The sequence below is a fragment of the Echiichthys vipera genome (assembly GCF_963691815.1).
Source record: "Echiichthys vipera genome assembly, chromosome: 18".
NCBI classification, from domain to species: Eukaryota; Metazoa; Chordata; class Actinopteri; order Perciformes; family Trachinidae; genus Echiichthys; species Echiichthys vipera.
The window spans coordinates 137501-152305 of record NC_139843.1 but is presented as its reverse complement, the minus strand read 5'-3'; the positions used below and the strand labels follow the sequence as shown (position 1 = coordinate 152305).

General features: G+C 48.4%; 1 protein-coding gene across 1 annotated transcript in view; it reads right to left on the bottom strand.

Moving 5' to 3' along the window:
• Positions 1–174: 174 nt before the first annotated feature.
• The window catches only part of dpysl4 (dihydropyrimidinase like 4), a gene marked incomplete at its 5' end in the record, with an annotated part of 17754 nt that continues 3123 nt past the window's right edge, over positions 175–14805 (bottom strand). Inside the window, 13 exons of the mRNA XM_083933384.1 lie at positions 175–300; positions 470–635; positions 2077–2256; positions 2347–2432; positions 2625–2709; positions 4404–4545; positions 5600–5756; positions 6243–6363; positions 7858–7926; positions 8021–8101; positions 8548–8609; positions 8801–8965; positions 9046–9230. Of these exons, the coding sequence (XP_083789510.1) occupies positions 209–300; positions 470–635; positions 2077–2256; positions 2347–2432; positions 2625–2709; positions 4404–4545; positions 5600–5756; positions 6243–6363; positions 7858–7926; positions 8021–8101; positions 8548–8609; positions 8801–8965; positions 9046–9230 (1591 nt within the window). The 3' untranslated portion in view covers positions 175–208. The remainder of the gene's footprint in view (positions 301–469; positions 636–2076; positions 2257–2346; positions 2433–2624; positions 2710–4403; positions 4546–5599; positions 5757–6242; positions 6364–7857; positions 7927–8020; positions 8102–8547; positions 8610–8800; positions 8966–9045; positions 9231–14805) is intronic.

Here is a 14805-nt window from a genome sequence, read left to right as displayed (position 1 = left end):
GAGTCGAGTCCTTGGTTGTATCTTGTTGTAGAGTCGAGTCCTTGGTTGTATCTTGTAGTAAAGTCGAGTCCTTGGTTGTATCTTGTAGTAAAGTCGAGTCCTTGGCTGTATCTTGTTGTAGAGTCGAGTCCTTGGTTGTATCTTGTAGTAAGTCGAGTCTTCAGTATTTTGTTGGACAGACTCAAACTCAAGTTTGAATCTTGGGGTCTTAAGATAACGATGTGATGTTGGATCGTCCTCCAGGCGGCGCCACAATCCTCTGAGCCGAGCGACGAGGTATGTGGTCGTCAACCTGAGTTCCTGGACAGAAGAAGAAGAAGGTCGGAGTGTGTGATGTTTTACTCTCGTGTGTGTGTGTGTGTGTGTGTGTGTGTGTGTGTGTGTGTGTGTGTGTGTGTGTGTGTGTGTGTGTGTGCGTGCGTCTGAGTGTGTGTGTGTGTGTGTGTGTGTGTGTGTGTGTGAACACTACCTGCCAGGGTGAATCCTGATTGGTGGAGGTTCCGGAGGCTGGCCTGGGTTTTGGGACAGGGCGGTCCCCTGGTGGTCGGAGTGGGTGGGACTGATTTAGTCACACTGATGACATCATGGACCGGACCATCGTAGTTCCCACGGGGGACGCCGCGAGCCTCAGCCATCTGAGATGAAGAGACAAAAACCTCAATCCGTCGATCAAGACTCCACCAGAGAGAGGCCGGACCACTGAGCAGTCGGCCTCCACCTGAACAGGTGATTCATCTTCTGTTGTCTCACCTGGTACCACGCCGCAAACCTTTGGTACTGAGCTGGTTATCAGGGTCACCAACCCGGGGGGGACCAGTCAGTGGGTTACCTTGGTGCAGGTACTGATCCTCTCTCAGACAGACTGCTGCTCACCAGGTTAACCAGCTGGCCAGGCAGTGAACTAGTTAACCAGCTGGTCAGACAGTGAACTAGTTAACCAGCTGGTCAGTCAGTGAACTAATTAACCAGCTGGTCAGGCAGTGAACTAGTTAACCTGCTGGTCAGACAATGAACTAGTTAACCAGCTGGTCATTCAGTAAACTAGTTAACCAGCTGGTCAGACAGTGAACTAGTTAACCTGCTGGTCAGACAGTAAACTAGTTAACCTGCTGGTCATTCAGTGAACTAGTTAACCAGCTGGTCAGGCAGTGAACTAGTTAACCTGCTGGTCAGGCAGTGAACTAGTTAACCTGCTGGTCAGACAGTAAACTAGTTAACCAGCTGGTCAGACAGTAAACTAGTTAACCAGCTGGCCAGGCAGTGAACTAGTTAACCTGCCAGTCAGTCAGTAAACTAGTTAACCAGCTGGTCAGACAGTGAACTAGTTAACCAGCTGGTCAGGCAGTGAACTAGTTAACCAGCTGGTCAGGCAGTGAACTAGTTAACCTGCTGGTCAGTCAGTTAACTAGTTAACCAGCTGGTCAGGCAGTGAACTAGTTAACCAGCTGGTCAGGCAGTGAACTAGTTAACCTGCTGGTCAGTCAGTTAACTAGTTAACCAGCTGGTCAGTCAGTGAACTAGTTGACCAGCTGGTCAGACAGTGAACTAGTTAACCAGCTGGTCAGTCAGTGAACTAGTTAACCTGCTGGTCAGACAGTGAACTAGTTAACCTGCTGGTCAGACAGTAAACTAGTTAACCAGCTGGTCAGTCAGTGAACTAGTTAACCTGCTGGTCAGACAGTGAACTAGTTAACCAGCTGGTCAGACAGTGAACTAGTTAACCTGCTGGTCAGACAGTAAACTAGTTAACCAGCTGGTCAGTCAGTGAACTAGTTAACCTGCTGGTCAGACAGTGAACTAGTTAACCAGCTGGTCAGACAGTGAACTAGTTAACCAGCTGGTCAGACAGTGAACTAGTTAACCTGCTGGTTAGTCAGTGAACTAGTTAACCTGCTGGTCAGTCAGTGAACTAGTTGACCTGCTGGTCAGACAGTGAACTAGTTAACCTGCTGGTCAGTCAGTGAACTAGTTAACCAGCTGGTCAGACAGTGAACTAGTTAACCAGCTGGTCAGACAGTGAACTAGTTAACCAGCTGGTCGGGTGCTTAACTGTTTCCTGGTTAACCCGTTGTGTACCTTGCTGCGGGCTCTGATCCTCTTGTAGACGACGTCGGGGAAAGCCTTCCTGGGGATGAAGCGTCCTGAACCTTCACACACGTCCAGTTTCCCGTCCTCCAGGACGACTCGACCGCCGCTGATGACCACGGACGGCGCGCCTCGAAACTCCAAACCCTCCAGGATGTTCACTTCCACCGTCTGCACACACACAGGCCGCATGGAGAGGAGCATGATGGTGCGTTTATGACGATAGATGGTTATTGATGATGGAAACTGATGTGTTCTTACCAAGTTGTGAGTCTTTGCAGAAACGGTCTTTGTCTCCTTTGGATTCCAGACGACGACATCAGCATCTGATCCGACAGCGATCCTTCCTGAACACAGAAACACAGTCCGGGCGTCATGTTCAGGAACAGCAGCGCTGCTACACGTGGGGAAGTACTAATGAGCACAAGTATAACCTCATCTAAAGATGTTTGAAGCATTAAATCACAGCTGAACCAAAGCTCTCCTCTTTACACTCGTGTGTCAGTGAACTAAGGGTCCCTCTGTTACTGCTGCCGTACCTTTGCGTGGGTAAATGTTGAAGAGTTTCGCAGCGTTGGTGCTCGTTACTGCGACAAACTCATTCTCATCCATCTTCCCCGTAGACTAGAGACACAACGACAAAGACAAAAAGATAGTATGTTCATATGTTTAAGTGTCCACTAGGAGCATAAACGTGTGTTAAAGTGTCCTCTAGGAGCATAAACGTGTGTAAAAGTGTCCTCTAGGAGCATAAACGTGTGTTAAAGTGTCCTCTAGGAGCATAAACGTGTGTAAAAGTGTCCTCTAGGAGCATTAACGTGTGCTAAAGTGTCCTCTAGGAGCATAAACGTGTGTTAAAGTGTCCTCTAGGAGCATAAACGTGTGTAAAAGTGTCCTCTAGGAGCATAAACGTGTGTTAAAGTGTCCTCTAGGAGCATAAACGTGTGTTAAAGTGTCCTCTAGGAGCATAAACGTGTGTTAAAGTGTCCTCTAGGAGCATAAACGTGTGCTAAAGTGTCCTCTAGGAGCATAAACGTGTGTTAAAGTGTCCTCTAGGAGCATAAACGTGTGCTAAAGTGTCCTCTAGAAGCATAAACCTGTGCTAAAGTGTCCTCTAGGAGCATAAACGTGTGTTAAAGAGTCCTCTAGGAGCATAAACGTGTGTTAAAGTGTCCTCTAGGAGCATAAATGTGTGCTAAAGTGTCCTCTAGGAGCATAAACGTGTGTTAAAGTGTCCTCTAGGAGCATAAACGTGTGTTAAAGTGTCCTCTAGGAGCATAAACGTGTGTTAAAGTGTCGTCTAGGAGCATAAACGTGTGTTAAAGTGTCCTCTAGGAGCATAAATGTGTGCTAAAGTGTCCTCTAGGAGCATAAACGTGTGTAAAAGTGTCCTCTAGGAGCATTAACGTGTGCTAAAGTGTCCTCTAGGAGCATAAACGTGTGTTAAAGTGTCCTCTAGGAGCATAAACGTGTGTAAAAGTGTCCTCTAGGAGCATAAACGTGTGTTAAAGTGTCCTCTAGGAGCATAAACGTGTGTTAAAGTGTCCTCTAGGAGCATAAACGTGTGTTAAAGTGTCCTCTAGGAGCATAAACGTGTGCTAAAGTGTCCTCTAGGAGCATAAACGTGTGTTAAAGTGTCCTCTAGGAGCATAAACGTGTGCTAAAGTGTCCTCTAGGAGCATAAACCTGTGCTAAAGTGTCCTCTAGGAGCATAAACGTGTGTTAAAGAGTCCTCTAGGAGCATAAACGTGTGTTAAAGTGTCCTCTAGGAGCATAAATGTGTGCTAAAGTGTCCTCTAGGAGCATAAACGTGTGTTAAAGTGTCCTCTAGGAGCATAAACGTGTGTTAAAGTGTCCTCTAGGAGCATAAACGTGTGTTAAAGTGTCGTCTAGGAGCATAAACGTGTGTTAAAGTGTCCTCTAGGAGCATAAATGTGTGCTAAAGTGTCCTCTAGGAGCATAAACGTGTGTTAAAGTGTCCTCTAGGAGCATAAACCTGTGTTAAAGTGTCCTCTAGGAGCATAAACGTGTGTTAAAGTGTCCTCTAGGAGCATAAACCTGTGTTAAAGTGTCCTCTAGGAGCATAAACGTGTGCTAAAGTGTCCTCTAGGAGCATAAACCTGTGTTAAAGTGTCCTCTAGGAGCATAAACGTGTGTTAAAGTGTCCTCTAGGAGCATAAACGTGTGTTAAAGTGTCCTCTAGGAGCATAAACGTGTGTTAAAGTGTCCTCTAGGAGCCTAAACGTGTGTTAAAGTGTCCTCTAGGAGCATGAACGTGTGTTAAAGTGTCCTCTAGGAGGGCATCTTGTCCATCTTACCACAGCTCTGTCCCACACCACAGACATCCTCTCCTCTATTCCGTTGGTTCCCTCTGGGATCAGAGTGAAGTCATCTTTACCGACGGCTTTCTGGGCCGTAGAGAAGGTGGCGTGAGCGCTGGACGTCACCTGGAGGTCTCCACTGGAAGAAACACAACACGCACCTGTCAGGTTAACGGAAGTTAAGGATACATTAATGCCAACCATGCTAACAGAGAGGAAGAGTCACACTAACCATGCTAACTGAGAGGAAGAGTCACACTAACTATACTAACAGAGAGGAAGAGTCACACTAACCATGCTAACTGAGAGGAAGAGTCACACTCACCATGCTAACAGAGAGGAAGAGTCACACTAACCATGCTAACAGAGAGGAAGAGTCACACTAACCATGCTAACAGATAGGAAGAGTCACACTAACCATGCTAACTGAGAGGAAGAGTCACACTAACTATACTAACAGAGAGGAAGAGTCACACTAACCATGCTAACAGAGAGGAAGAGTCACACTAACCATGCTAACTGAGAGGAAGAGTCACACTAACCATGCTAACTGAGAGGAAGAGTCACACTCACCATGCTAACAGAGAGGAAGAGTCACACTCACCATGCTAACAGAGAGGAAGAGTCACACTAACCATGCTAACTGAGAGGAAGAGTCACACTAACCATGCTAACTGAGAGGAAGAGTCACACTCACCATGCTAACAGAGAGGAAGAGTCACACTCACCATGCTAACAGAGAGGAAGAGTCACACTAACCATGCTAACAGAGAGGAAGAGTCACACTCACCATGCTAACAGAGAGGAAGAGTCACACTCACCATGCTAACAGAGAGGAAGAGTCACACTCACCATGCTAACAGAGAGGAAGAGTCACACTCACCATGCTAACAGAGAGGAAGAGTCACACTCACCATGCTAACAGAGAGGAAGAGTCACACTCACCATGCTAACAGAGAGGAAGAGTCACACTAACCATGCTAACAGAGAGGAAGAGTCACACTCACCATGCTAACAGAGAGGAAGAGTCACACTCACCATGCTAACAGAGAGGAAGAGTCACACTAACCATGCTAACAGAGAGGAAGAGTCACACTAACCATGCTAACAGAGAGGAAGAGTCACACTCACCATGCTAACAGAGAGGAAGAGTCACACTCACCATGCTAACAGAGAGGAAGAGTCACACTCACCATGCTAACAGAGAGGTCAGGTACTGTGGCGTTGCAGGGTCCGGGTTGAGGGGCGGGCTCATGACCAGGGCAGCAGCTGTGGCCCAGTCTTTGGACCAATACTGAGCTCCGTCCGTGGCCAGGCTGGCAGTGATTGGCTCCCCGTACACCACCATACCTGGACAGAAACAGGAGGACGTTTGACCTACGCTCTGTTTGAGAAGAACCCCCGCCCCCCCCCCCCCCCATCATAATTAAAAGGTTAAGCTTTGTGGGTCCCTGGGTCCCTGGGAACCGGGTCGTTGGGGCCGAGGTCTCCAGGGAAACCTGGTCTCCTCTGATCCACCAGGTGGTTCCAGAAGCAGGTGGAATCAGGAGGTCAGAGGACTTCGGCGTCTTTCAGCAGGTCCTCGCCTACAGGAGCCTCCATCTTATCCGACTTTGACTCCGCCCCCTTATCCTCTGACCAAAGAAGGGCATGTATGTGACGCTGGGGGGGGAGGGAGGTACGTCCATCCGGCCGATGTCATCGCCTTTGACTGAAAAACGCAAATGTGGACGGATATGTGCGTGTTTTAGGTGTATCGGCGGGCATGCTCGTGGGACGGCGCCCGTCGACCTGTTCACTGAAATCTGACCCCGGGTCAACGGCGGATGATGTCACCTTTCTTCCGGGCTTTGGCGATGACATCAGCAGCTGATTTGCTCATCACCTTGGTAACGTACAGCGGACAGTTGGCCTGTTTGGCGATGGTGATGGCCCGATTCACAGCCTCTGTCTCCACCTGACACACACACACACACACACACACACACGCACACACACACACACACACACACCGAGAGAAACAGGAAGTGAAGAAAACAAACTAAAGTTAAGATACTTTGAGGCAAGAAACACTTCCTATATATGTGTAATAACAGGTGTGTTACAGGTGTGTTACAGGTGTGTTTCAGGTGTGTAACAGGTGAGTTACAGGTGTGTTACAGGTGTGTTACAGGTGTGTAACAGGTGTGTTACAGGTGTAATAACAGGTGTAATAACAGGTGTGTTACAGGTGTGTAACAGGTGTGTAACAGGAGTGTTACAGGTGTGTAACAGGTGTGTTACAGGTGTAATAACAGGTGTGTAACAGGTGTGTTACAGGTGTAATACCAGGTGTAATAACAGGTGTGTTACAGGTGTGTAACAGGTGTGTAACAGGTGTGTTACAGGTGTGTTACAGGTGTGTAACAGGTGTGTAACAGGTGTGTAACAGGTGTGTTACAGGTGTAATAACAGGTGTGTAACAGGTGTGTTACAGGTGTGTTACAGGTGTGATACCAGGTGTAATAACAGGTGTGTTACAGGTGTGTTACAGGTGTGTAACAGGAGTGTTACAGGTGTGTAACAGGTGTGTACAGGTGTAATAACAGGTGTTACAGGTGTGTTACAGGTGTGTTACAGGTGTGTAACAGGTGTAATAGGTGTGTTACAGGTGTAATAACAGGTGTTACAGGTGTGTTACAGGTGTGTTACAGGTGTGTTACAGGTGTGTTACAGGAGTGTTACAGGTGTGAAACAGGTGTGTTACAGGTGTGTAACAGGTGTGTTACAGGTGTGTAACAGGTGTAATAGGTGTAATAACAGTTGTGTTACAGGTGTGTTACAGGTGTAATAACAGGTGTTACAGGTGTGTTACAGGTGTAATAGGTGTAATAACAGTTGTGTTACAGGTGTGTTACAGGTGTATTACAGGTGTGGTACAGGTGTGTTACAGGTGTAATAACAGGTGTGTTACAGGTGTGTTACAGGTGTGTTACAGGTGTGTTACAGGAGTGTTACAGGTGTGTAACAGGTGTGTTACAGGTGTGTTACAGGTGTGTAACAGGTGTAATAGGTGTAATAACAGTTGTGTTACAGGTGTGTTACAGGTGTAATAACAGGTGTTACAGGTGTGTTACAGGTGTAATAGGTGTAATAACAGTTGTGTTACAGGTGTGTTACAGGTGTGTTACAGGTGTAATAACAGGTGTGTTACAGATGTGTTACAGGTGTAATAACAGGTGTGTTACAGGTGTAATAACAGGTGTGTTACAGGTGTGTTACAGGTGTGTTACAGGTGTGTTACAGGTGTGTTACAGGTGTGTAACAGGTGTGTTACAGGTGTAATAACAGGTGTAATAACAGGTGTGTTACAGGTGTGTTACAGGTGTGTTACAGGTGTGTTACAGGTGTAATAACAGGTGTGTTACAGGTGTGTTACAGGTGTGTTACAGGTGTGTTACAGGTGTTTCACCTCCTCAGGATGAGATAAAACGTGTCCTTCAGGTCCAGTGATGCCGAGAAGAAGAAGCTTCTTCTGTTCCTGAAACACAAACAAAAGATTTAAATATAAACACAAACAAAATATTTAAACACAAACACAAACACAAACGAATCCTCGGTTACCACGGTGATACCTCATCGATGATGTCACCATTCTCAGCGTGGACCAGTGCGACGGCTCCAAGATCCCGAAGGACCCCGAACGCCTCGTAGAGCTGAACACAGGAAACAGGAAGCAGGAAACAGGAAGCAGATTCAGCTCAGTGAAGAGATTACCAACAACAACACCACCACCCACAACAACAACAACACCCACAACAACAACACCAAACAAAACACAAACAACAACACCAACAACAGCAACAACACCAACACCACCCCCAGCACCAACAACAAACAACAACACCAAATACAACACCAACAACACCAACAACAAACAACAACAACACCCACAACAACAACAACAACACCAACACCACCCCCAGCACCAACACCAGCAACAACAACAACAACAACAACAATAACACCACCACCACCAACAACAACAACAACAATAACACCACCAACACCAGCAACAACAACAATAACACCACCAACACCAACAACAACAATAACACCACCAACACCCCCCCCCCCCCCCAGCCCCTGCTCGGTGTCTCACCTGAGCGTCGGAGCTCTGCTGTTTGTCTCTGAAGCTCATGAAGAACAGGAACGAGTTCACACCTGAAACAAAACAAAGAACCTGAACGTTTAAAAACGTTTCAGTGTTTGGATCAAACTGAGCAGCTGTGACTCTCACGCTCGACTCGCTCCACGGGTCAGTTTTACACGCTGTCGACGCTGCGACGTCATCAAGTCACTCACTGGGAGTTTAGACAAAACCACAGGAAGACCCGGCGCTCAGTGACGCTCACCTTGGTCTTTGGCGAGCGTCTCCAGCTCCTCGTACAGTCCTTCGTGCCAGCGTGTGATGTCCAGGTGTGGAGAGAAGTCGCAGCACGCCGTCTGCTCCGCCGCCTCCTTCCACTGATCGAACGCCGTCAGTAAACTGGTCCCCGGCTCCACCAGCACGTGGTCCACTGTGAACACAACGCCAGCGTTAGTACAGCGCCTGAGGCGTGAGGGAGGAGCACTTGCAGGTGCGTGGGAAGAACCGCACTGATGGTTGTGGTTCCTCCGGACACGGCGGCGCGGGTTCCCTGGTAGAGGCCGTCGGCCGGCGTCAGGCCATTCTGCGGCGTGTGCAGGTTGGTGTTGGCGTCCACTCCTCCAGGGATCACCAGCTGACCGTACGCGTCCACCGTCTTCACGCCGGACGGGACGATCAGGTTCTCGCCAATCTGTCTGATGAGGACACACAGGAGGCGTGATGATGTCAGAGGCGTGACGTCATCACACAAGAGGCGTGATGACGTCAGAGGCGTGACGTCATCACACAGAAGGCGTGATGATGTCAGAGGCGTGACGTCATCACACAGGAGGCGTGATGATGTCAGAGGCGTGACGTCATCACACAGGAGGCGTGGTGATGTCAGAGACGTGACGTCATCACACAAGAGGCGTGGTGATAGGAGCATAAACGTGTGTTAAAGTGTCCTCTAGGAGCATAAACCTGTGTTAAAGTGTCCTCTAGGAGCATAAACGTGTGTTAAAGTGTCCTCTAGGAGCATAAACCTGTGTTAAAGTGTCCTCTAGGAGCATAAACGTGTGCTAAAGTGTCCTCTAGGAGCATAAACCTGTGTTAAAGTGTCCTCTAGGAGCATAAACGTGTGTTAAAGTGTCCTCTAGGAGCATAAACGTGTGTTAAAGTGTCCTCTAGGAGCATAAACGTGTGTTAAAGTGTCCTCTAGGAGCCTAAACGTGTGTTAAAGTGTCCTCTAGGAGCATGAACGTGTGTTAAAGTGTCCTCTAGGAGGGCATCTTGTCCATCTTACCACAGCTCTGTCCCACACCACAGACATCCTCTCCTCTATTCCGTTGGTTCCCTCTGGGATCAGAGTGAAGTCATCTTTACCGACGGCTTTCTGGGCCGTAGAGAAGGTGGCGTGAGCGCTGGACGTCACCTGGAGGTCTCCACTGGAAGAAACACAACACGCACCTGTCAGGTTAACGGAAGTTAAGGATACATTAATGCCAACCATGCTAACAGAGAGGAAGAGTCACACTAACCATGCTAACTGAGAGGAAGAGTCACACTAACTATACTAACAGAGAGGAAGAGTCACACTAACCATGCTAACTGAGAGGAAGAGTCACACTCACCATGCTAACAGAGAGGAAGAGTCACACTAACCATGCTAACAGAGAGGAAGAGTCACACTAACCATGCTAACAGATAGGAAGAGTCACACTAACCATGCTAACTGAGAGGAAGAGTCACACTAACTATACTAACAGAGAGGAAGAGTCACACTAACCATGCTAACAGAGAGGAAGAGTCACACTAACCATGCTAACTGAGAGGAAGAGTCACACTAACCATGCTAACTGAGAGGAAGAGTCACACTCACCATGCTAACAGAGAGGAAGAGTCACACTCACCATGCTAACAGAGAGGAAGAGTCACACTAACCATGCTAACTGAGAGGAAGAGTCACACTAACCATGCTAACTGAGAGGAAGAGTCACACTCACCATGCTAACAGAGAGGAAGAGTCACACTCACCATGCTAACAGAGAGGAAGAGTCACACTAACCATGCTAACAGAGAGGAAGAGTCACACTCACCATGCTAACAGAGAGGAAGAGTCACACTCACCATGCTAACAGAGAGGAAGAGTCACACTCACCATGCTAACAGAGAGGAAGAGTCACACTCACCATGCTAACAGAGAGGAAGAGTCACACTCACCATGCTAACAGAGAGGAAGAGTCACACTCACCATGCTAACAGAGAGGAAGAGTCACACTAACCATGCTAACAGAGAGGAAGAGTCACACTCACCATGCTAACAGAGAGGAAGAGTCACACTCACCATGCTAACAGAGAGGAAGAGTCACACTAACCATGCTAACAGAGAGGAAGAGTCACACTAACCATGCTAACAGAGAGGAAGAGTCACACTCACCATGCTAACAGAGAGGAAGAGTCACACTCACCATGCTAACAGAGAGGAAGAGTCACACTCACCATGCTAACAGAGAGGTCAGGTACTGTGGCGTTGCAGGGTCCGGGTTGAGGGGCGGGCTCATGACCAGGGCAGCAGCTGTGGCCCAGTCTTTGGACCAATACTGAGCTCCGTCCGTGGCCAGGCTGGCAGTGATTGGCTCCCCGTACACCACCATACCTGGACAGAAACAGGAGGACGTTTGACCTACGCTCTGTTTGAGAAGAACCCCCGCCCCCCCCCCCCCCCCATCATAATTAAAAGGTTAAGCTTTGTGGGTCCCTGGGTCCCTGGGAACCGGGTCGTTGGGGCCGAGGTCTCCAGGGAAACCTGGTCTCCTCTGATCCACCAGGTGGTTCCAGAAGCAGGTGGAATCAGGAGGTCAGAGGACTTCGGCGTCTTTCAGCAGGTCCTCGCCTACAGGAGCCTCCATCTTATCCGACTTTGACTCCGCCCCCTTATCCTCTGACCAAAGAAGGGCATGTATGTGACGCTGGGGGGGGAGGGAGGTACGTCCATCCGGCCGATGTCATCGCCTTTGACTGAAAAACGCAAATGTGGACGGATATGTGCGTGTTTTAGGTGTATCGGCGGGCATGCTCGTGGGACGGCGCCCGTCGACCTGTTCACTGAAATCTGACCCCGGGTCAACGGCGGATGATGTCACCTTTCTTCCGGGCTTTGGCGATGACATCAGCAGCTGATTTGCTCATCACCTTGGTAACGTACAGCGGACAGTTGGCCTGTTTGGCGATGGTGATGGCCCGATTCACAGCCTCTGTCTCCACCTGACACACACACACACACACACACACACACGCACACACACACACACACACACACCGAGAGAAACAGGAAGTGAAGAAAACAAACTAAAGTTAAGATACTTTGAGGCAAGAAACACTTCCTATATATGTGTAATAACAGGTGTGTTACAGGTGTGTTACAGGTGTGTTTCAGGTGTGTAACAGGTGAGTTACAGGTGTGTTACAGGTGTGTTACAGGTGTGTAACAGGTGTGTTACAGGTGTAATAACAGGTGTAATAACAGGTGTGTTACAGGTGTGTAACAGGTGTGTAACAGGAGTGTTACAGGTGTGTAACAGGTGTGTTACAGGTGTAATAACAGGTGTGTAACAGGTGTGTTACAGGTGTAATACCAGGTGTAATAACAGGTGTGTTACAGGTGTGTAACAGGTGTGTAACAGGTGTGTTACAGGTGTGTTACAGGTGTGTAACAGGTGTGTAACAGGTGTGTAACAGGTGTGTTACAGGTGTAATAACAGGTGTGTAACAGGTGTGTTACAGGTGTGTTACAGGTGTGATACCAGGTGTAATAACAGGTGTGTTACAGGTGTGTTACAGGTGTGTAACAGGAGTGTTACAGGTGTGTAACAGGTGTGTACAGGTGTAATAACAGGTGTTACAGGTGTGTTACAGGTGTGTTACAGGTGTGTAACAGGTGTAATAGGTGTGTTACAGGTGTAATAACAGGTGTTACAGGTGTGTTACAGGTGTGTTACAGGTGTGTTACAGGTGTGTTACAGGAGTGTTACAGGTGTGAAACAGGTGTGTTACAGGTGTGTAACAGGTGTGTTACAGGTGTGTAACAGGTGTAATAGGTGTAATAACAGTTGTGTTACAGGTGTGTTACAGGTGTAATAACAGGTGTTACAGGTGTGTTACAGGTGTAATAGGTGTAATAACAGTTGTGTTACAGGTGTGTTACAGGTGTATTACAGGTGTGGTACAGGTGTGTTACAGGTGTAATAACAGGTGTGTTACAGGTGTGTTACAGGTGTGTTACAGGTGTGTTACAGGAGTGTTACAGGTGTGTAACAGGTGTGTTACAGGTGTGTTACAGGTGTGTAACAGGTGTAATAGGTGTAATAACAGTTGTGTTACAGGTGTGTTACAGGTGTAATAACAGGTGTTACAGGTGTGTTACAGGTGTAATAGGTGTAATAACAGTTGTGTTACAGGTGTGTTACAGGTGTGTTACAGGTGTAATAACAGGTGTGTTACAGATGTGTTACAGGTGTAATAACAGGTGTGTTACAGGTGTAATAACAGGTGTGTTACAGGTGTGTTACAGGTGTGTTACAGGTGTGTTACAGGTGTGTTACAGGTGTGTAACAGGTGTGTTACAGGTGTAATAACAGGTGTAATAACAGGTGTGTTACAGGTGTGTTACAGGTGTGTTACAGGTGTGTTACAGGTGTAATAACAGGTGTGTTACAGGTGTGTTACAGGTGTGTTACAGGTGTGTTACAGGTGTTTCACCTCCTCAGGATGAGATAAAACGTGTCCTTCAGGTCCAGTGATGCCGAGAAGAAGAAGCTTCTTCTGTTCCTGAAACACAAACAAAAGATTTAAATATAAACACAAACAAAATATTTAAACACAAACACAAACACAAACGAATCCTCGGTTACCACGGTGATACCTCATCGATGATGTCACCATTCTCAGCGTGGACCAGTGCGACGGCTCCAAGATCCCGAAGGACCCCGAACGCCTCGTAGAGCTGAACACAGGAAACAGGAAGCAGGAAACAGGAAGCAGATTCAGCTCAGTGAAGAGATTACCAACAACAACACCACCACCCACAACAACAACAACACCCACAACAACAACACCAAACAAAACACAAACAACAACACCAACAACAGCAACAACACCAACACCACCCCCAGCACCAACAACAAACAACAACACCAAATACAACACCAACAACACCAACAACAAACAACAACAACACCCACAACAACAACAACAACACCAACACCACCCCCAGCACCAACACCAGCAACAACAACAACAACAACAACAATAACACCACCACCACCAACAACAACAACAACAATAACACCACCAACACCAGCAACAACAACAATAACACCACCAACACCAACAACAACAATAACACCACCAACACCCCCCCCCCCCCCCAGCCCCTGCTCGGTGTCTCACCTGAGCGTCGGAGCTCTGCTGTTTGTCTCTGAAGCTCATGAAGAACAGGAACGAGTTCACACCTGAAACAAAACAAAGAACCTGAACGTTTAAAAACGTTTCAGTGTTTGGATCAAACTGAGCAGCTGTGACTCTCACGCTCGACTCGCTCCACGGGTCAGTTTTACACGCTGTCGACGCTGCGACGTCATCAAGTCACTCACTGGGAGTTTAGACAAAACCACAGGAAGACCCGGCGCTCAGTGACGCTCACCTTGGTCTTTGGCGAGCGTCTCCAGCTCCTCGTACAGTCCTTCGTGCCAGCGTGTGATGTCCAGGTGTGGAGAGAAGTCGCAGCACGCCGTCTGCTCCGCCGCCTCCTTCCACTGATCGAACGCCGTCAGTAAACTGGTCCCCGGCTCCACCAGCACGTGGTCCACTGTGAACACAACGCCAGCGTTAGTACAGCGCCTGAGGCGTGAGGGAGGAGCACTTGCAGGTGCGTGGGAAGAACCGCACTGATGGTTGTGGTTCCTCCGGACACGGCGGCGCGGGTTCCCTGGTAGAGGCCGTCGGCCGGCGTCAGGCCATTCTGCGGCGCGTGCAGGTTGGTGTTGGCGTCCACTCCTCCAGGGATCACCAGCTGACCGTACGCGTCCACCGTCTTCACGCCGGACGGGACGATCAGGTTCTCGCCAATCTGTCTGATGAGGACACACAGGAGGCGTGATGATGTCAGAGGCGTGACGTCATCACACAGGAGGCGTGATGACGTCAGAGGCGTGACGTCATCACACAGGAGGCGTGATGATGTCAGAGGCGTGACGTCATCACACAGGAGGCGTGATGATGTCAGAGGCG